The sequence below is a fragment of the Mus pahari genome, chromosome 14 (assembly GCF_900095145.1).
Source record: "Mus pahari chromosome 14, PAHARI_EIJ_v1.1, whole genome shotgun sequence".
In the NCBI taxonomy this organism is placed as follows: Eukaryota; Metazoa; Chordata; class Mammalia; order Rodentia; family Muridae; genus Mus; species Mus pahari.
In genome coordinates, this window is record NC_034603.1 from 87,518,358 (window position 1) to 87,540,029 (window position 21,672).

General features: G+C 48.2%; 2 protein-coding genes across 3 annotated transcripts in view; both read right to left on the reverse strand.

Annotated features, from left to right (window-relative positions):
* The window catches only part of Faap100 (FA core complex associated protein 100), a 10,371-nt gene extending 9,410 nt beyond the window's left edge, over nucleotides 1–961 (reverse strand). Inside the window, exons 1-2 of one of the 2 annotated variants that reach the window (XM_021212105.1) lie at nucleotides 764–961; nucleotides 542–660 (exon numbers count right to left, since the gene is read on the reverse strand). In XM_021212105.1, the coding sequence (XP_021067764.1) occupies nucleotides 542–660; nucleotides 764–928 (284 nt within the window). In that variant the 5' untranslated portion in view covers nucleotides 929–961. Of the gene's footprint in view, nucleotides 1–236; nucleotides 441–541; nucleotides 661–763 lie in introns of those variants that run through there. The other variant, XM_029546273.1, reaches the window with a different exon arrangement.
* Nucleotides 962–2,765: 1,804 nt separating this feature from the next.
* Nucleotides 2,766–21,672, reverse strand: part of Nploc4 (NPL4 homolog, ubiquitin recognition factor) — a 57,718-nt gene continuing 38,811 nt past the window's right edge. Inside the window, exons 13-17 of the mRNA XM_021212272.2 lie at nucleotides 12,048–12,119; nucleotides 8,621–8,716; nucleotides 7,319–7,435; nucleotides 5,621–5,723; nucleotides 2,766–4,964 (exon numbers count right to left, since the gene is read on the reverse strand). Of these exons, the coding sequence (XP_021067931.1) occupies nucleotides 4,807–4,964; nucleotides 5,621–5,723; nucleotides 7,319–7,435; nucleotides 8,621–8,716; nucleotides 12,048–12,119 (546 nt within the window). The 3' untranslated portion in view covers nucleotides 2,766–4,806. The remainder of the gene's footprint in view (nucleotides 4,965–5,620; nucleotides 5,724–7,318; nucleotides 7,436–8,620; nucleotides 8,717–12,047; nucleotides 12,120–21,672) is intronic.

Genomic DNA, 21,672 nt, shown 5'->3' on the forward strand with positions numbered 1-21,672 from the left:
CACACACACACACACACACACACACACACACACACACACAAGCCTGACACAGGGATCAGACAGAAACATAGCTCTGCAGTCAGCTCGGCAGCGTAGGAACTATTCCCAAGGCTGCACCTGGGCTGTGCACGGTGAGTTCTTCCAGCACAAGCCAACGGTCAACGAGCTTTTGCCACTCTCTGCTTGCCAGAGACACCGCCTTCTGAGACCCACTTCCAAGAGGTCTTGTCAGGCACCTGAGGGCAATGACAGCGGTGCTCCTGGTTGAAGACTTCACTACCGGAGCCTCAACAGCTAAGAACTTCATGGAAGCAGACACTCTACTGCCACGCCTGCATATGCACAGGTACTGGAGGGTTCCGAGTGCGGGAATGGACGGCCTAGACCGCAGTCCTCTGCCTCCTAGCCCAGCGTGTTGTCAGTGGCCGTCAAAGGGTCTACTACAGGGACAAACCGCGCACGGCTCGGAGGACCTGAAAGCAGGCCTCCCTGGGGACCCGACTTGTGCACCGACCGGCCGCGCGGGGCCACGCCCCCTCACCTGTCCAGTGAGTCCAACGACAGGCAGTAGATGCCAGTCCGGGCACACAGGACGTAGAGTGCCCTGCGGATGGCCAGGAGCTGCAGGTGCCATACTTGGTCGGGAAACTGGTACACCGCCTGGGCGCCAGGAGAGCGAGGTCAGGCGAGGGCACACGCGGCCCCGGCTCACCTCGGAACGGCACCGCCCTCCCTCCCTCCCTCCCGTCCGCCCGCCTCTCACCGTCAGCAGCCCGCCCTCCTGGTCATACACATAGACGAACTCGCGCCCGGTGGACAGAAAGACCTGCGCCTCATGTCGCAGCACAAACGGCTTCCCCGCCGCTCGGCCTCCGAGCGGGCAGCAGAAGTCCGACAGGTAGTGCACGCGCGAGGAAGCGCCCGCCATCCTGCGGGCACCGGGCCAGAGCTCAGCCCGGAGGGGCGGCGCCGCCTCCAGGCTTTACGGCCGCCCACGGCGTGGCGCGGCCTTCGCCGTAAAGCGGCCGCTGCGGAGGCGTGGCCGGAGCCTGCTGCAGGGGCGGGGACGGCAGCTCTACGGTCCGCTAGAGGGCGGGAACGCCCCGTAAGGACTGGGGTGCAGATACGGTGGCTTAGCAGACCCACGGTTTACAAAGGGAGGCGCAAACCTGAAGAATGGTCAAATAATGCAGTCTTGCAAGTTCCCTGGGGCCCGTGTCAGGCCCTTGCCTCAGATCACCTACTTGTTGAGCAGAGGTTGCTCTGGTGCAAGGTTGCCTGCAGCACTTGCCCTCGAACCATTTTGTGACAGCACCACCCATATAGCACCAGGTTGCAGGAGTAGGGTGGCTCAGCACACTTTTCACTCCCTTGATAGGGAAAAAGGTGCAGCGCAGCCAGCCAGAAGAGCCTTTGCTCCACACATGAACACGGCAGGATGCAAGTGATTCTGGAGCAGAGGATGCTGAAAACCCTAATGAGCTGGGTCTAAGGGAAACCAGATTTTCTTTTTTTCTTTTGGTTTTTCGAGGCAGGGTTTCTCTATATAGCCCTGGCTGTCCTGGAACTCACTTTGTAGACCAGGCTGGCCTCGAACTCAGAAATCCGCCTGCCTCTGCCTCCCAAGTGCTGGGATTAAAGGCGTGCGCCACCACGCCCGGTCAGATTTTCTTCAATGACAGCTCTACACGGGGCTCCCTGAGGGAGCAGGCTGAGAATCCTACCCTGGAATGAGGCTCCAAGTACAAGATGAAATACTCGCTACTCTCGCAGAGCACTCATCAGAAACTAGACACCACTGCCTGTGCTTCTGGAGTGGCAGCTTGCTACTCGGGAGGCTGAGGCAGGAGCCAGCCCAGGCAACTTTGACTCTTAAAAGAATGCTCATCTGAAAATTACAACGGACAAATCTACAAAGGTGTGTGGGGTCATAACCAGGAACAAAATGTGAACTTAGAACATCGTATACTTCTGGTGTAGATGTCAAAATACATCCTGGGGCTGGAGAGATGGCTCAGCCCGTAAGAGCACATACTATTCTTGCAGAAGACCCAAGTTTGATTCCCAGCATCCACATAGGGAAGCTCACAACCCTAACAGCTCTCCAGGAGCTCCCACATCTTTTACTGGGCTGTTTATGTGCACAAAAGCACACGAATAAACAAATAAGTGTGGTGGTATACACCTTTAATCACAGCACTCAGGAGGCAGAGGCAGGTGGATCTGAGTTCAAGGCCAGGCTGGTCTACAAAGTTAGTTGCAGAACAGCAATGCTTATCAAAACAAAACAAAAAGTTCTGTCTGGAAATGGACCCTCAGCCCCAAATTATTTCTTAGGCTTTATGGTTGTAGCCTGTCTGTGCCTCCAGAGTACTGGGAATGAAGGCACAGACCGCTATGCCCAGCTGTAAATTGTTTTAAAAAAAATAAAGCAAGAAAATAAAAACCAAACCACAACTTTAACCCAAGGGTGAAACCTGGCCTTTTTTTTTTTTTTTTTTTAATCATCTCTGAGTGGCCTCTGAAACAAATCTGAGCCCAAGTCCCTGGCTGCTCTGAAGACACCTCGAATGGAAACAAGTGGGAGATGAATTCTTCTTTGCATCATTAGAGTTACCGCCAGGGTTGGAAGAAGCATTGTCCATCAGTTTATCTTCTGCACACCAGGTTCTAACATTCAGGACTGTCCTTACAAGGCAACACATCCATGCCACACCAGTGGACAGTGGTTCTGGGCACAGGAACAATGCACTGGGAGCAGGACAATCGCTTCAGGTGCTTTTATTAGGTTCCACTGCAGGGCTGGGGTCCACACCCAGCCAGTGCATACCTGTGAGCCCAAGCAGAGCAGAAGCGGGAGCACCCATGCCCCAGGAGCAGGCCAGTCAGGGCAAGGCCAGGGCTAGACCCCATCTCTGAGCCTGAAGAGGGCCACGGGAGCCACTGGGCTCATTTGGGTGGGTGTGCTCACAGGCACCTCTTTTGGGGCTGATGACAGTGGGGATTAGAGGTGGGACCAGGGCCACCACCATGTAGGAAGCGGCAGCTGAGCTGCCCAGGTCTGAACCTTCTGTAGGGCTCACCCCAACCTGGTAGCTTTAGCTTGACTCTCTTTGGACAATAAAATAAAGTGCATTACTGAACAAAGAGTAACTCAAAACCATAAGCAGAGAAACCACAAAAATTTCTTTAGCTAAAAGTCAGAGAAAACAAGAATTACGTGGATGCCAGAACATGAGAACATAATTAACTTTGTAGACAAAGATGAATGGAGATAAGCAGTGGCAAACAGGTCTCCAGCGTCTGTGCTGTCCAGCACCTGCCCAGCATGTAATGGTGCTAGTGTGATTGGCATCAGAAACATAGCTAAGTCGCAGACAGAGGGACCAGAAAACAAAAACAAAAACAAAAAACCAGAAAGGTGAAGCCCTCGCCAGGGACACTACGAGCCCTCAGCACTCTCTCTATACGGCTGGCAGGTAGTGGGAGAGATTGCTTGCTCTCTACCACTCCTACCCCTCCAGGATGACCCTGTCAATACCAAACCAAGCCCAATGGCTCCACAGTCCCAGGGGCTTTAGCTTCAGATCTCATGCCAGGTGAGATCCAACAGTGCTGGCCAGCCCTGCCACACGATAGCTAACCTAGCAGTAAGTGTTCTGTCCACAGGGCCAGAGATGCAGAAGGGAACAGGGTGCATTCTATTAAAGTGACACACATGGCTCCCAGTAGTCCACAGTTGGCATGGCCTTTCCCAGGGTGAAGGACAGCTGACTTAGCTCTCATTAAGGCAACGAGGCATCACGATATCCGTCTCTTACCTGGGTAAGGGCTGTCACACACAGCCACATAGGACTCTCAGGGACTGTTTCTATTTGCCTCACAGTGGTCAAATGGGCACCTTTTCTAGGCTTTTTCAACTGCCACACACTGTGCAAGACCACAGTGTAGGGACTTGTTGGGTAAAGGTACAGTGCTAGGAGAGGGGACCAGAACTCCAGGGCTGTCCACAGACTTGAAGGGGCTGACTGCCAGGCAAGAGCTACCACTGCTCTGATGAACCACCCATGCTACCAACTGCCACTGTCTGCAGTGTGGCAGGAAAGTCTCAGGCACTGAGGTTTGCTTCAGAGGAGAAATGATGGCGGCCTCCTGCCCAATAAACCACCCAAGAGGGGCTGCACTGAAGGAGGAAGGAGCAGAGCTAAATCTCTCACTCCCAGCTGTGCAGTTTATCTTTAAAAAACAATAAATAAGTTTCCTGGGTGGGAATTACTGATAACTGCTGACTTCAGGCAAGTAAAGGGCAGGGACCTAAGAGACTGCATGTCAGACGAAGGCTGCCACACCCTAGCCCCACAGCAAGGGAAGGGAGACAGCCAGGAACATCCATCCAAACACTGGGGGAGAAGGTGGGAAGGTAGAAAACAAAGATAACAGAGGAAGGGAAGATAGCTGGGTGACAGCAGCACCCTCTCTGTGCACCCCCAATTTCAGGTGATTGGCTGGAGGTGTTCAGTCCCTCCAATACAGTGGGGAGCTATTAACCAAATGAGGCGTGTGGGGTGCCTTGGGCAGGTCTGTTCTGCCTTTCCAGTTGGGCGGTTCTGATCAACCCCAGCACAGCAGCTGGGGTTCTTTGTCTTCAAGATCTGCACTGAGACGCTTCAGTATATCTGGAATACCAGGGTAGCTGGCCCCACTGTTTCAGGGCTGTGGGCTTCAGGCCTTAGAGGGAACATGTGGTGCTCCAGACTTCAGAGAGGGCTGGGCTGGCCCAGTCCCACGCAGCAGAGGCCCAGAGCCCTAGGTCCGGGGGAGGCTGCACATCTCGCAGTGGCCTGTGCCAGGCTGGTTCATGAAGGTGCAGTGCTGACAGGCCCACATGGCAGAGGTAGCAGCGCGTGCAGAGCCCCCGACTGCACCAAACTCATGGAGGCCTGGGAGCTGCACACCAACGGTGCCTGTAGGGTAAAGTGAGAACATGTCATGCCTGCACAGAAAAAAGACATCTCCTGAGAGCCACATGGCAGGGCAGGGTGGCTCAAAGCCCCTACTGCTTAAGCCCAAACTGTCAGCACATCAACTGTTCTGGCTCCAGTAAGCAAACACCTTCCTACTTGCACTTGAAGTCTGCTCCCTGTTGCTAGGTATTTCTGCTAGAACCATCACACCCTGTAGTGAGCATCTGTGTAGATTCACTCTCATACAAACTCTGGGAGCTTTCTTTGTATCTTCCTTTACACTGGTAAAGGTTCAGCACTGAGACTGCTACATCCCAGTTCAAATATCACACCCACTCCCATGTAGAGTTCAAGTCCAACCTGCCCCATGTTGTGCAGAGGGCCGACACTGTCAGGTTTGTTTGGCTTTGGTTTTTCATTTTAGTACTCTGATGAGCACGCAGGGCATCTCATGCTTTCATTGCCATGTCCTTGAAGAATGATAGTATATTCCTACATTTTCTTTTGCAAACTGTTAAGTCCAGCCAAAACAGCCACCCATGTTTGTTACTTTGCCCAAGGAGGCGCCTGGGCCAGAGGTCCAGTGTTTAAACAACAGAGCTCATGTCCTATGTTTTGACTATGACCCTTGGTGGAAGGGAGTAGAGAACACTTACTGCATAGCTGCTCAATGGTGGCCCACTGTTCAGACTTTTTCCATGTCTGTGCTAGCTCCTCATTTCTCGTCCTCACGGCTTCTAGCAGCAGGCTGATACTGTCCTGCAAGAAGCCACAAGGAGGGTTGCATTTTGCTCTGATTGAGGGAAAAACACTCTTACTATTCTTTTCTTTTAACATCAATAACATCTTTCAAAGAAAATTGAAAAGGAATCTCAGAAGCTGTCACTGCAAAATACAAGATGCCTTGTATTCAGATGGCAGGGCTGACCTTGAATCCAGAAGGTTGACCACAACCAGAAAAACCAGAGTTCCCATGTAGAGAGAGCATCATACTGCACGGTAAACATGTCATCCATGCTAGCTAGGTGTCTCTATACTATCACGTATGTACTCCCAGCAAGATAAAAGGACAATTACAAGCTGCTAGATAGAAATATCCTGGGGCTGGAGAGATGGCTCAGCGGTTAAGAACACTGACTGCTCTTCCAGAGATCCTGAGTTCGAATCCCAGCAACCACATGGTGGCTCACAACCATCCGTAATGTGATCTGACGCCCTCTTCTGGAGCGTCTGAAGACAGCTACAGAGTACTCACATATAATAAGCAAACAAAGGAAACACCCTGGCAAGGGCAGCTCTAGTCGCCCTTAAGGAAAGGGTGGAGTTGGTGTGATGACTTGTCCCTAACCCCTGCATTTCTGCGGATCTCAAGCACACAGACCCTGCACACAGGACGGACTCTCAAGTGTGAGTGCCCAAGGCTTGCACACAGGCTTCCTGGTGGGACCTGCTGCCCTACTCTGTTCAGAGAGCACCTACCATCTGCAAAACATTCACAGTCACTCTCTCTTATGGTGCATCTTGAAAATGCCAAGTGTGCAATGGTGTGTGCACAACCTGGAAGCTGGCAAAACCTTCTGGGCACAGGCCATTAACAGTACTGGTTCATAGGGTGAGGGAGTAAGGTCATAAGGTCAGGAAACTACAGAGACATTGGCTCTGAGGCTATGCAACAGGGACAGTCTCAACTCTGGGGTCCCCAGGTGTACTGGCTAGTTTTGTGTCAACTTGACACAGCTGGAGTTATCACAGAGAAAGGAGCTTCAGTTGGGGAAATGCCTCCATGAGATCCAGCTGTAAGGCATTTTCTCAATTAGTGATCAAGGGGGGGAGGTTCCTTTGTGGGTGGTGCCATCTCTGGGCTGGTAGTCTTGGGTTCTATAAGAGAGNGGACTGAGCAAGCCAGGGGAGGCAAGCCAGTAAAGAATATCCCTCCATGGCCTCTGCATTAGCTCCTGCTTTCTGACCTGCTTGAGTTCCAGTCCTGAATCCTTTGGTGATCAACAGCAGTATGGAAATGTAAGCCAAATAAACCCTTTCCTCCCCAACTTGCTTCTTGGTCATGATGATTGTCCAGGAATAGAAGCCCTGACTAAGACACCAGGGCTCCAGGCTATAGGACATAGCTCACTCCCCCCCTCTGCTCTTCAGGTGATTTTCAATAACCAAACTTTCCTTCACCATGAAGGCTAAAGGTCAAGTATCTCCATCAACAGTAAACAAAGGTCCCTAGTGAAGTGCTGTGGCCTGCACATTCCCACATGCTGGGCATAGGGTAGCTATCTCTAGACACCAAGCTTCACACCAGTCCTTGGGATCTGAGGAAAGAGAGAAAAGGGCAGCAGAGTTGATACCTGCAGTGGCATGACTTCATTGGTGACCAGAAACAGCAGGAGATGGAAGTCGGAAATGGTATCCAAGAACACGGATGAGGTATTCTGGGACAAGTAGGTGGCCAAACTATGGAAGTCCTAAGGAACGAGTCAAAAGGAAGGGGAAAAAAAAGTTTATCACAAATCCCTAGCATTAAATCAAGAAAGAGTGCTGCCTCCTACTAAACAAACACATAGTAAACAACGCAGATACACCATCCTGTTTCTGTAACCACCAAGGGACTGCAGAAGAGGTACAGAGAGCCTGGGGCTAATGTGACTTTCCTGCCCAGGGGAGACCTAAGCACAACTGACTCGGGTATGTAAGTGGGTTCATATCCAAGGCATTGCTCGGGTAGACAGGAATCACCCCTCACCTACCCTGGCTGTCTGTATCAGGCTGGCCTTGAAATCAGAGATGTCTGCCTCTGTCTCCTGCGTGCTTAATTTAAAGGCATACACCACCACACCTGGTAAGGGCAGCTTTTTTTTTTTTTTTTTTTTTTTTTTTTTTTCGAGACAGGGTTTCTCTGTGTAGCCCTGGCTGTCCTGGAACTCACTTTGTAGAGCAGGCTGGCCTCGAACTCAGAAATCCGCCTGCCTCTGCCTCCCAAGTGCTGGGATTAAAGGTGAGCGCCACCACTGCCCGGCATAAGGGCAGCTTTTACACAACCAGACACATCTGAGAGGACTACCAAGGGTATCCCAAAGATCTGCCAAGTAACTGGCACCATCCTGCACCCTCAAGCATCTAACATCTCTAGAAAGACAGGCTGTGAGGAACCACACCAGAAGTAAGTATTACAGCTGTTCCTCAGCTAATCATATCTGGTTAGATGTACGGCCAGTGCAAAGGTTGAGATAGGAGATATGAAAACAGAGCCAGCCCATCAACACCATGTGCCAGGCCACGAGGGACCCTACAAGCCCAAGACACAGCAGAGTAGGGAAGACCAACAGGAACCTCGCATCTGCATCACTACTGCATGAGACACTAGCATACAAACCAGAGAAAGCTTGGCAGACAACAAAAGTGATAAATAGTATTGGGAAGATCAAGAAGCCAAGTGATGATGGATTTCTGACTAGCCTGGCCCATGGGCTCCAGAGGACTTAAGCAGTTATCTATTGCCTAGTAAAAAAGGGCATCTAAGTGAACAGGGGCTAATGGGACCGGTAAAGAATCAAGGGAGTGTGGAAATGGCACTTTTTGGAAAAATTAGACCAATGCTAGATAAAAATTAGAAATTTCTTTAAATTCTGCCTCTAAGACAAAGAGCTTACCTGTGTTTCACCCAGCACATCCCGGTTTTCGATAGGAAACGGATTTTGAGAAATAGAAAAAGTGTAAACTGGATCCTTGGGGAAGGTGGTTGTGATCTAAAGAACAACAACAACAAACCAGACTGTTACACTGTGCCAGAACAGGGTGTACACCCCTGCCTGTGCAAGAGGCTGGCCCCGTCAGAGCCTACAGGCTGTGCTGAAGGAGACTTGATCCTCAGATAACCATCTCCACACCCTGAGAACACAGTGTGTGTGTCTGTGTGTGGTTGGAAGCGGGGTCTCTCTGTGTAGCTATGGCGGTCCTGGAACTCACTCTAGATCAGGATCAGGTTGGTCTTGAATGCACAGCCTGTCTGCCTCCCAAGTGCAGGGAATAAAGGTATGCGTGATTACCACCCAGTAAGAATGCCTGCATCTTCCTGGGCTCACAGTAAGAATGCCTGCATCTTCCTGGGCTCACAGTAAGAATGCCTGCATCTTCCTGGGCTCACAGTAAGAATGCCTGCATCTTCCTGGGCTCACAGTAAGAATGCCTGCATCTTCCTGGGCTCACAGGGGAGCAGCTCCTGGCTGTTCAGCGGCTGCATGACACCTAACTGCAACACTACAGATGCATATGACCACTCATCCTGTCAAACCAGGGTACTGCAGAAAGGAATGGAACACCAAAAGGCAAGATGCAGACTAAAGGCACCAAAGTCCCCACACTGAGCTTGGAGGCAAGTGTGGAGTCAGCCAGTACGGACCTGAGAAGTATGTGTGACCTCCAGAATCTCCAAGAGACCACTCCATGAGACCCCCAGTTTTGCAGGTAGGGCAGTTCTTTTCCTCCAAGCTGAGTGAAACAAAGTCAAGACTCTATGGAAGGTAAGCAAATCTTTCCTTTGACTCTAGCGTGCTTTAGTTAATGGTAGAGGGCATTTTTTAAATCTAACATGTAATCAATAGAAGCCTCAGGGTCACTGGTGAATGTGTAAGAATCAATACAAACACAGGTTGTATTCCTGTTGGCAAAGGCCTCTTCCCCACAAAAGCATCCAAGTGCAAGTTACTAACACTTCTGTCCCTCCCTCCCTCCCTCCCTCTGCATGTGACATTAGCAGCATCAGGTCATATCCCTTCCAGATACAGAGTAGCTATTCTGACTCCTGGGGGACTAGTTCTAAAAGAATGAAAATGTTGCTCTGGTCGCTGTGATCTGTGTTCTACATCAGCAAAGGCAGCAGGCTATTTCTGGATTCAGCTCTGCCAATGTCAGCACTCTGTAAGGACAAGCTGAACCATCAGATGCATCAGAGATACATGGCCCTTCACAGAAAAGTATCTGCAGGCGTAAGGCCAAGTATGTGGACTTGTGCCATGTAAGAAAGATGACTGGAGTGTCTCCTCCACAAGGCACTGAGTATGGTACTGATACCACAGTTCAAGCCATGTTTGAACACTAGACAGGGAGTATAACCACGCTGTGAGCAAGAGCCTCAGGATACTCAGGTCTCTTCTGAGAAGTCACAAACAGGAAGGAGTAGCAGGGTAACTGTAGAACATCATATTATATTATATTATATATATATATATATATATATATATATATATATATATATATATATATATATGTATGTATATATGTATTTGTTACTGTGGCTCACACCTGCAGTGCAGTCACTCACGAGGCCAAAGCAGGAGAGCCTCAGTGTGAGGGCTGTGGGGCGACTAAAGGAGTGCCAGCCTCAGACAGCAATGACAGGTGTCATGCATGCATCCACTGCCTTCAGCCCCTAAGGAGCGGGCATTCCCTCTTTAGCCTTGAAAGAGGCCCGGGAGCAGCACCAGCAGAGCTTGTGGTGGCTCTAGGGGATCACTGAGTTGGCCCAGTGCCCAGCCCTGCTCAGACTGCGGGGGTGGGGTGGGGGGGGTTGGTGGTGGGTGGGGGTGGTGGTGAACTCTCATAGTGGGGAAGGAACAGCCACCTGGGCTTGAGGATGACTCAGCAAAAACTGTGGTGAGAGAGCTATCCTATTCTCAGTGTCAGAGCAGCAGATATTCAGGGTGAAGTGACTTATGCCTTTCATCTCAAAATTAAGGAGGCAGGAACAGGCAGATCTCTATAAATTTGAGGCCAGCCAGGGCTACATAGCTGAGACCCTGTCTCAAAAACAAAACAACAATGTCCCCCCAAACAGCAAATAAGCAAACAAAAACGACAACAAAAACTCAGCAGATATGCTGGACATTGTGGCTCACATCTCTAACTGAAGCCCTGAAGAGGTAGAGGCCAGATTACAAGTTTGAGGCCAGTGAGGGCTATACAGCATGACCCTGCCTAGAAAGTGGGCTTGGGGGAGGGAGAGGCAGACAGCCCTAGTCCAGATCTACACTATCTCTGGCACCAGAGATAGAGCTAAAGAGGGCTCTCTGGACACCTGATCTAAGGCTCTCCCAAACCCCCTTTTCACAGCGACAGAGAATGTGGGTACCCTAGGTTAGAATGCTCTCTGGCTGCGCAGGGCTGCTGGGAGGCGTGGGGAAGCTTGGGCAGCTTAAGAAACCCATTCCACATCACGCCGACTCATCCATCAATCCGATTTCCTCTTAATTACACCCCAGGTAGTAGAGTAACAGATGCCTTTATGGCCTAGGTAATAAATATGTTCTCAGGAACTGTCAATTGAAATAGCGCTTCTGTGTGCTAGGCTCAGGGGAACACACTGCTCCAAATGTAATAATATTTTATTGCCTGAATCATATACCCATCCTAAGTCCAAATGCAGCCTAAGTAGATATTCTGGCACTGGACTGATGTAGACAATGAGCCAACCCTCTGGACAGAACCATGGCAGGCAGTGATCCTCCAGCTGCTATGAAGTCACAGGCTTCATCTTGGAGTACTCACTGCCCTGTGACCGTGAAACTCCTGTGATAGTCTGAGAAGATAGGGCAGAGCCAGATCTTCTTACTTCCTAGAGCTTTGTTCAGAAGCAACGCTGGCCTCCCTACTCAGACAATAAATTCCAGCGGTGTCCCAGGACTCTTGAGGAAGTAGCCCCCAAGAGAACTACTGCTGTGCCAGGCAGGACAACAACTGTACCTCCTGGGCGGTGGGCAGCTGCCAGGCAGGACTAGATACACAGGATTATCAAATACCCTTGGGACTCAGCCCCAGGACTCACTGCCTCCCAGAGGCCGTAGGGTGGAACTGGAAGTAGGCGTCTTCTGCTTGTACTTTAGCCTGAGAAAAGTTAATCCGTAGGTCGCTTACACTGTAAAGTTTCTGGACTTGGGACTTGCAAGGAACAATCCTTGCAGCAGCATGTGACTCAAACCTCCCTGGCTTCCTTCCTCAAGTGGCTACCATCTAGGAGTTCTGACCTTCATGGAGACTATGGTACCAGCCTGCCAGTGAGTTTGAATACAAAGGAATACTTACATCTATGATGAGATACTCCACAGGCAGGGGACGGGCCAGCTGGGTGATCTCATTGCCGAACTTGTCTATGTCCTGAAACAAGCAAATGAAAGTCAGCATGTGAGAGAAGGTGAAGCGACAGTGTGCTTTCCACACCAGCTTCTACTACTTTTAAACTATTATCTATCTATCTATCTATCTATCTATCTATCTATCTATCTATCTATCTATCTATCTATCTATCTATCTTCAAAACAGCATCCCGGGAACTTACTATGAGGACCAGACCATGTTGGCATTGAACTTGTGGCTACCTGTCTCTGTCTTGCCAGGACTGGAATTACAGGTGCACATCTCTAAGCCCAGTTTTCTTAAAATACTATGATTTGGCCAGGTGTGATGGCACATGGCACTTGGTATACTAGGTAAGAAGATCTCTGTGAGTTCAAGGCCAGCTTGGACTACATTAGTGAGGTCTAGGAATATATAGAGACCCGTCTCCAAACAAAATGTACACCCCCCTCCCCCTCCTTGAGACAGGGTTTCTCTGTGTAGCCCTGGCTGTCCTGGAACTCACTCTGTAGACCAGGCTGGCCTCGAACTCAGAAATCTGCCTGCCTCTGCCTCCCAAGTGCTGGGATTAAAGGCGTGCTCCACCACTGCCCGGCTACATATTTTTTAAGTTATTTCCCTGCATTGTTTTTTAGAACTCTATATTATGGCCTTGACCTTAGAGAACCACCTGTCCTGCCTGTTCTTGGGAGGACATCTCAAGGGAGAACACAGGAAGCACCCACCTCCCAGCCTGCCATAACTTGGGACCACAGAAGGCTGCAAACAGCCTGCAGGTCCTTCCACAACCTACTCAGCCTCTTTCTCTCTGACAACTGGACGTTATAAGACTCAGTACAAAAGAGTGTGCATGTACACACACACACACACACACACACACACACACACACACCACCACCACCAGTATGTCAAATTCTAAACTTGCTTTGCTTTGTCAGATACACAAAGCATAAAGTTTAATTATGGGTAAAAATGGCCAACATATGTTCATTAATCATAAAATGACAATTAGATGTGATTTATGTCAAACATGCTGAGTTCAAGCAGAGATCTAGAAATAAATTCCTAAGAACTGATGCTCTTTATTAAAAGATCCCACAAGGAATTATATTTTCTATCTAAATCATCATTTAACATCATTCATTGTGCTGTATATAAATGTGTCGATAATTTCTAATTATAGTTCCTTACATAAAAGTTTATCAAAGCCCTTAGACCCACACTGTTTGCCAACCATATGTTCCCAAGGTATGCCATAGGACCACTCCTAGCATATCCACACCTTTTAGGGACCTCAGGCTATCTTTTGAGACAATCATTGCAAGCTGTTCCCAAGTTAAGCTGGCCCCAAACTAGTCCTGTTTCCTACAGAGGTCAGAGGTTTCAACAAAGACTTGTCCTCTTCTGGCCCAAGTGTACACACACACACACACAACCTGTATCAATCCATGCAGCACCTATGTGACAAGTGTGAGTTTAGTTCCTTCTTCGTGTCAATCAAGGAGATACCATGCTCCTCCCATACCTGCTAGGTTCTGCCTGCTTCCCGTCATGACCTTCCACTGATCTGGGAAAGGGTCACAGGTTTTTCCCTACGCATGTAAGGAAAAAAGTCACAAAGTCAGGATGGTCTCCATGTTCTGTGGTTTTGCTATGTCTGACTGTAGTCCCAAAGATGTGGGTCTACTGAGGGGGGGTCTTAGGCCTCTGAAGAGACACTTTCTTGATGGAGACAGGGAAGGAGGCAGGAATCAAACCCAATCAAATTAAATCACCATTTCCAAAAATACATGCTTGCCCCTACAAGAAATAACCTGCAACAACTCACACATAATTAGCCCATCTGGAATTCATCTTCAAATCTAATTAAGCTCTAATATGCAGAAACATTTTTCCAGCACCTGTTCACTTTAATCTTCCCCTCCAGGGAATTTTCTTGTTAAAAACACCCACCCTTTCTTTGTGCTATTCTCGTTCAAACTTAACTACCCAACTGTACCTTTTCTGCTCACCACAAAAATAAAGGTGTTGTAGCGCCCATTTTTCCCTAGGGGAAAACAGGGTAACTTGTATCTGCACACCCCACCCCCACGCCTTCACTCGCCAGCCAATCCCTAGTCCTGAACACAATTTTAAAGGCAATTACTTTTTATGGGCTTTAGCAAATGTCAGGCAGAACACACTGGAAGGAAGACATCTTCATTCTAAGTTTGACAGCTGCCAAAGTGTCAGCAGTTTACCTATCTACACCTGAGCGAGCGAGACACGGGAAAGTAAGAAATCATGGTCCCCAGCGCCTTACCGCCTACTGCAGTCCACATCTGCAAGCACTGGTGTCACGGGGCCATTGAAACATAGATACTGATGCCGTAGTTATCCTGGCCAACACCGGCTTTGGCTTGGCGAGTGGCTCACTGACCAGCTGGTATCACCCTGCGTTAGATCGATGAACCCCTAGCCTGCTGCTGCTGCTGCTCCATTAACAACTGGTAGGACAGGTAACTAGCAGCACTGATCTGAGAGGCACTCAGAGCACAAGAGCTGTGGGACAGGGAGCTCCAGTCACAGCACAGCTGCAGGATGCCTGCCAGAGACAGCAGAAGCAACACATGGTGCTTCTCAGGCACCTGCCAGGTTGGATTCTGCATGTCCTGGTCTCTCTGCCCCTCCCAACTGTCACAGGCACTGTCCTTGTCCCCAGTGCATGAGAAAGGATAGGCTGCTGTGACTGACTAGCCCAGTAAGTAGCAGATAGTAGAGCCAGTGTGTACAACAGTGAGGAACGTCGTGAAGAATACAGGACTCATTTAACTGAAAATTTCATCTCAAGATTTAAGTAGTAGTGTGCATGAGGAACTAGTTATAAGAGGACTGCTCGGGCTGGTGAGATGGCTCAGTGGGTAAGAGCACCCGAGTGCTCTCCTGAAGGTCCAGAGTTCAAATCCCAGCAACCACATGGTGGCTCATAACCATCCGTAACAAGATCTGATGCCCTCTTCTGGAGTGTCTGAAGACAGCTACAGTGTACTTACACATAATAAATAAATAAATAAATAAATAAATAAATAAATAAATAAATAAATGAGGACTGCTCATGTGGGTTCCACAGCAACTTCCACTGTGGAGTATATGGCACCCAGCCTCAGAATGGAACTCATGGCTGTCAGCAGTGTTCTCTCTTCTCCCCGTGAAGGAATGATGCAGCCCAAGCCACTCGTCAGCACACCCACAGCATCACTCCTTCCAGAGAGCACCACCTTTGGGTCTCTTCACAACCAGCGCTGGGAGGGCAGTGCCCGCAGATTTGTCCAATATGCTCCTTTGGTTTTCCTGACAGTCTCAACTTCTCTCACATGCATCTGGGAACTATAATCTATACTTCCTATGCAGACACATTTGAGCTTGGCATTATTCGTTCTTCTCTCTTGCCTGAGCTTAACTCAGCCTTACTGCCAGCTGACCACTGGCTACTATGCCAGTCCAGAGCAGCTTCAAAACTCTGTCAGCTGGACACAGCAGTGCACATCTACCACTCAGGAGGCCGAGGCAAGAGGATCCTAAGTTTCTGGTTACACAGAAACACCATGTCTTCAAAACAGGAGACGCAAATGGTGTTGCCTGGTCTCACAGACCCAGTACACTCTTCCAGAAAACCCATGCTTGCCAGGAGGCTGGCTTGCTGCTGCTTGTCCCTCATTGGGTCTCTTAAATGCCTCTCAATTACTTTGGAAAGTTCGGTGTTATCTGCAGCATCTACTAAGCTCCCTAACTCCACAGTGGACCAAAGGATAGACCTTCTACTACAGAGACCTCTCCCTCAGCTGTACTGTCACAACCTATCCAGTGCAGCTTGTAACTGGGCACCAGTCCTGTGTCCCACCCCTCTGCTCTGGCCCTCCTCATTAAGACCTCTAGAATCTGCTAACCTTCCTCTCCTAAACGATATCTGATAGGAATATTCCCAAACCACCTTCACATCTCTTTCTGTGGCCTGACATGTCCACCAACAACCATACTGAAAAGACTGACATTCTGGATGCAAATATGTACCCCTAGAAGGGACTCTGCTTGGCCTTAGCTCACCTCATCATCTTTCTAGTCAGCTCTGATTGCCTGCCTGCCCTTACAAGGACCATCCTCCAACCCTGAAGGTAAGAGTCGAGTTATGACTATTTGCTGATGGTTTCAGGCCTATAGTCTCAAAGAATGAAAAATGACAAGGAGACAGACATAATGTGGACCTCAAGCCCCCAAACACGGGGGGCGGAGTGGGAACGCATATAGCTGTACACATACCCTTCTACACACATACATTACACAAACACACAAATTCTAAAATCCATGAAAACAAACTCCCCACCTGTTTTAGAGACTGCATCTTATTATACGGCTCTAGCTGGGCCTAGAATTTTATGTAGACCCCTCCCCACTTTTAAAGATAGACAATCTTGTGAACAAAATTTTAGAGAGCAAACTGACATTTGTCAAAACTGAAAAATCTCATGCAGGACAATTCTAATATGAAGTTGCAAGATGCAGCCAGTTGTAACAACAACCAGAAATAACTGAAGTAGCAATCAGCACTCAACTAATGAAATATATTCCGATTTGGTCACACACAGATTCAAGTAAATCTATTTTTTAAAGTTCTTATCTTTTAATCGTCTAATTTCTACTTCTCTACAGAAACACTGTGATCACCATGAGTAAGCTCAGCCAGGTTCCAGGTCCTGTGTGTGTGGAGCAGGCAGCTGAGGGAAAACAGCTCCTCACACAGCATACAGCCAGCCATACATCTCTGCTGTTTTCCTCACAGCACACACGGGGCAATGCACAGCTAGGTCTCTCTGCTCTTGGCCAGGATCAAGAGTCTCTGCCCAATGCTCTTCCCTGCTGCCCTGCTGCCCAGGATACAAACAACAGAACCTATTCCACTGCACACTAGGGCTCCATGCTCCCACCTCGTGAGTCCAAGAAAAATACACATACAGATATGAACACCAAGATGTTTATAAACAAGACACCAGAACACTCTATGTAGCTGCTTTAACTTTTACATGGAGTTCAGACTTAGGTAAATATTGGTGTCATTTTTTTTTTTTTTTTTTTTTTGGTTTTTCGAGACACGGTTTTTCTGTGTAGCCCTGGCTGTCCTGGAACTCACTCTGTAGACCAGGCTGGCCTTGAACTCAGAAATCCACCTGCTTCTGCCTCCCAAGTGCTGGGATTAAAGGCATGTACCACCACGCCTGGCTATTGGTATCATTTATACAGCACATATTAAAATCAGCCATAAAGTCCACAGGAGGACTAACAGGACTGCTCCAACATTTGCTCTATAGTTCTCTGTGCTCCAACTGATATGTCTCTGAAACATGATGAACAGGCACCTCAACCCCATGGAGCTATAACCAATAGACAAGCTCTTCTGCAAGGTCTCAGACCAGACAAAGACACGAGAGTAACAGGATTAAGGAAATACTAGTGTCTTAAGTGTGAAAATTATACAAGAGACCTTGTTGGTTTTGTTTTGTTTAAAAAAAGAAGATTTCCTATTTGATAAGATACTTGAAAATTCATGGTGATGAAACCCTGACAGCATGCTCTTTAAGATTAAACAGGAAGTGAATGGGGAGAGGAGATTGGGTGAGAAACTCTTGGAGGGGCGACAGGGAAGGGGAGCAACATTTGGAATGTAAAGAAATGAAACAATAAAAAAAAAAAAGGTACAGGTCGGAAAGATGTCTCAGTGGTTAAGAGCACTGACTGCTCTTCCCAGCAACGACATGGTGGCAAACTACCATCTGTAATAGGATATGATGCCCTTTTCTGGTGAGTCTGAAGATGGCTGCAGTGTGCTTATATTCATAAAATAAAAAAGTCTGAAAGAAAGAAAGAAAGAAAGAAAGAAAGAAAGAAAGAAAGAAAGAAAGAAAGAAAGAAAGAAAGACAAACAGACAGAAAGAAAGAAAGAAAAACAGACAGACAGACAAGGCAAAGCCTGGGTGTGGTGTACACCTTTGACCCCAATACTCAGGAGGCAGAGGCAGGGGGATCTTTTGTGAGTTGAGGCCAGCCTGGTGTGTACAGTGTTGCAGGAAAACCAGGGCTCCACAGAAAGACTCTGTCTCAAACAAAACTAAACAAAAGACAAAGACAAAGACTGAAATTGTTGCCTCATGTTCATAAAGTCAACACACAGAAGTCTAAGACAGGAGGACTATGAATTAGGGACCAGCAATGTTCTAAGGTCTGGCTCTAACCACATCCCTCAACAAGAGAGAAAGATGAAGGTGGCGAGTCACTGACATTGTTCAGGGATCTTAGCCAGCACATAAAACAAAAATAAAACCACATCCCACACAAAGAGCTGCATCACAGATAACACCACCACTGATGCAAAGTTAACCTATTTTCAATACAACATTTTAAAGACAAGGTAGAAAATGTTGCTGTTTAGGCCAGCCAGGTAGTTCAGAGGATAAGGACCTTGGCAAGCAAGCCTGATACATGAATTCAATTCTTGGGTATCTCATGATGTAAGAAGAACTGACTCCCACACACTGACTGTCCTCTGACTTCCACATACATACATGCACATATACATATAAATAAATGAACAGTCGGGCAGTGGTGGCGCACACCTTTAATCCCAGTACTTGGGAGGCAGAGGTAGACAGATTTCTGAGTTCAAGGCCAGCCTGGTCTACAGAGTGAGTGAGTTCCAGGACAGCCAAGGCTACACAGAGAAACCCTGTCTTGAAAAACCAAAAATAAATTGAATGAATGAACGAACGAACGAACAAATGAACAAACGAACAAGGATGGCTTCTTTGTAAGTACTGTGTGGTTTAAATAGGAATGGCCCTGCGTAGATTCACATGCTTGAATGCTTGGCCCATGAGGAGTGCACTATGAGGAGGTGTGGCCTTGTTGGAAGAAGTATGTCAATGTGGGGGTGGGTTCAAAGGTCTCTTATGTTTAAACTTTGCTCAGTGTAGAACAAAGACTCCTTCTGCTGCATTCAGATCAAGATGTAGAACTCTGGGATCCTCCAAACCACCTCTCTCTGAGCAATGCCATGCTTCCTGCCATGAGGATAATGGACTGAACCTCTAAAACTGTAACCCAGACCAATTAAATGTCCTTTATAAGAACTGACTTGGTCATGGAGTTACTTTACACCAATGAAACCTGAAATAAGAGGCGAGGGGGCTGGAGGGATGGCTCAGTGGTTAAGAGCACTAACTGCTCTTCCTGAGGTCCTGAGTTCAACTCCCAGCAACCACATGGTGGCTCACAGCCATCTGTAATGGGATCTGATGCCCTCTTCCGGAGTGTCTGAAGACAGCTATAGTGTACTCATATAAATAAATCTGAAAGAAAGAAAGAAAGAAAGAAAGAAAGAAAGAAAGAAAGAAAGAAAGAAAGAAAGAAAGAAAGAAACAAACAAACCAGGCGAGAGGTCCTCTAGGACGCATTCTACAAGCCTCTGGAAGACACCAGAGCACAAGTCCAGGAGGAGAAGGACCTCCAAGCTGAGCATGGGTCGCACTGGCCAAAGACAGTCCTGCTCCTAGGAAAGGGCAAGGGAGCAGCAGTGGACTAGTTCAAGCATAGTAGTGAAGTAGGTGGCACAGAACTAGCCTACACAAAACAGAATCGGGCCCAGAATCACACCATGGAGATCCTTAAAACAGAGGTGCATCGTAAGTTACATGGACAAAGAGCCAACTCCCATAGGTTTGGATTATCATTTTCATTGCTAGGAGAAAAGGAGGAAAGGATGCCGACTCCTACCATCTTATGAACTAAGACAATAAAGCCTGTGTAGACCCAAGGAAACCCTAGGCTGAATGGGCAATGACACTAAGATAAAAACCCCATCTCTTCTGTTCTCAGAAGAGGCAGGAGCAGAAAGCAAGTGTCCAGCGGACTCTGGCACCCACCCAGGCTGGAGCGGCAAAGTTAGACACACTTGGGTGTATGTATGTGTATATATGTGAGGGAACTTTGTGGGAGTCAGTTCGTCCTCCACCATCAGGAACATTGGGTTTAACTCAGGTATCAGGCTGGCATAACGTCACGCTCCTTTGCCCAATGAGACTGGTGAGTTAGAGGTGATTATAAGGCATCACGTGGGTTCTGGGAATCTAATCCTATTTCTCTGCATGAACAGCAAGTGCTTTTAATGGCTGAGCCTTCTCTCCTTGTGAAAGCAGCAGCAATGGTTGCTGCTGCTTCTCCTCCTCCTCTTCCTCCTCCTCTCTTTGTCTTTCTGACTCTGTCTCCCTCGTGTGTGTGTGTGTGTGTGTGTGTGTGTGTGTGTGTGTGTGTGTGCATGTCTGCGTGCATTCCCAGGACCTTTCTGTGTGGCCCTTGAACTTTTGATCTTCCTTCCTCTACCTCCTGAGTTTGGGAATTATAGGAGTAAAATATACCAGGTTTATCTGGGTGGTAGTGGTGCTCACCTTTAATCCCACACTGGGAAGGCAGAGGTAGGAGAATCTCTTCAGAGCCAGCCCTGTCTACAGAGTGAGTACCAGGACAGCCAGGGCTACACAGACAAACCCTGTCACGGGGGTGGGGGGGGTGGGGGTGGGGTGGGGGATGGGGTGGGACAGGGACACAAACAAACAAACAAACAAAAACAAACAAAAAACCCCAATCTTCCAAAAATGACAGAGAAAGAAAAAAAAGAAAAGAAAAACAACACAGCAGGTTTACGTGATGCTTGGGGTGAAAGTCGCCAGGACACTACACACTGAGTGACACCATGCCAGCCTGCTGTCCTCATGTATTACATCGGAGACTCCAGAGCTTCTGTCTCAGGGCAGGCAAGCAGAGGCAGGACAGCAGTCTCAGATCTGACTTGTTTTTAGTGAGTCTTAGCCAGTCCATCGTTGTTTCTCCTATGCCTCTGGAGGCAGTCCCCCAGTTTTCACCTGACAGCCTACAGAGTATGGTGGTTTGGGAATTTCAACTCAAACCATATGTACAGCAATCTCAGGTAAGCAAGAATAGTTTATGGAACACACACCATAATACTGGAAGCGTGAGACCACAAGAAGGAAAAACCCAATTGTGGCACCAGTCAGTCCTCAGGGCAGGCTTTTTACATGTAAAACGAGGTTCTGAAGTTCAAAGGGAAGCAGTGAAGAGGCACCGTGTCCCTGGCTGACAAAGTATGGTCGGCTAACCTTTAAGCTGATTGGTCCTGAGAGGTAACAAGGGTGTAAACAGGGAAATTTCAGAACATTGACATAACACAGTATAAGTGATTTAACCATAACTTTTTGGCTTATTAGTAGCATTCTTTAATGTCAGCTATGGATAATTACTTCTGGGAAGTAGAATCTGAGAATCTGAACTTAATTTTACCTTATGGGCAAAATGGAGACTGAATAAAAAAATGGTTGCAGTTATGTTAGAAGGAGCAGGTCTCAACAATAGACTCTTTAAGGTGATTGCCCACCTTACAAAGCCTCTTTAGGCCTTGCCTCCTTGACTCTGGAAGGCCCCTAGGCAGAGCCAAGCTTAGGGGCATCCTTAAATAGGTAGAAGACATATACAT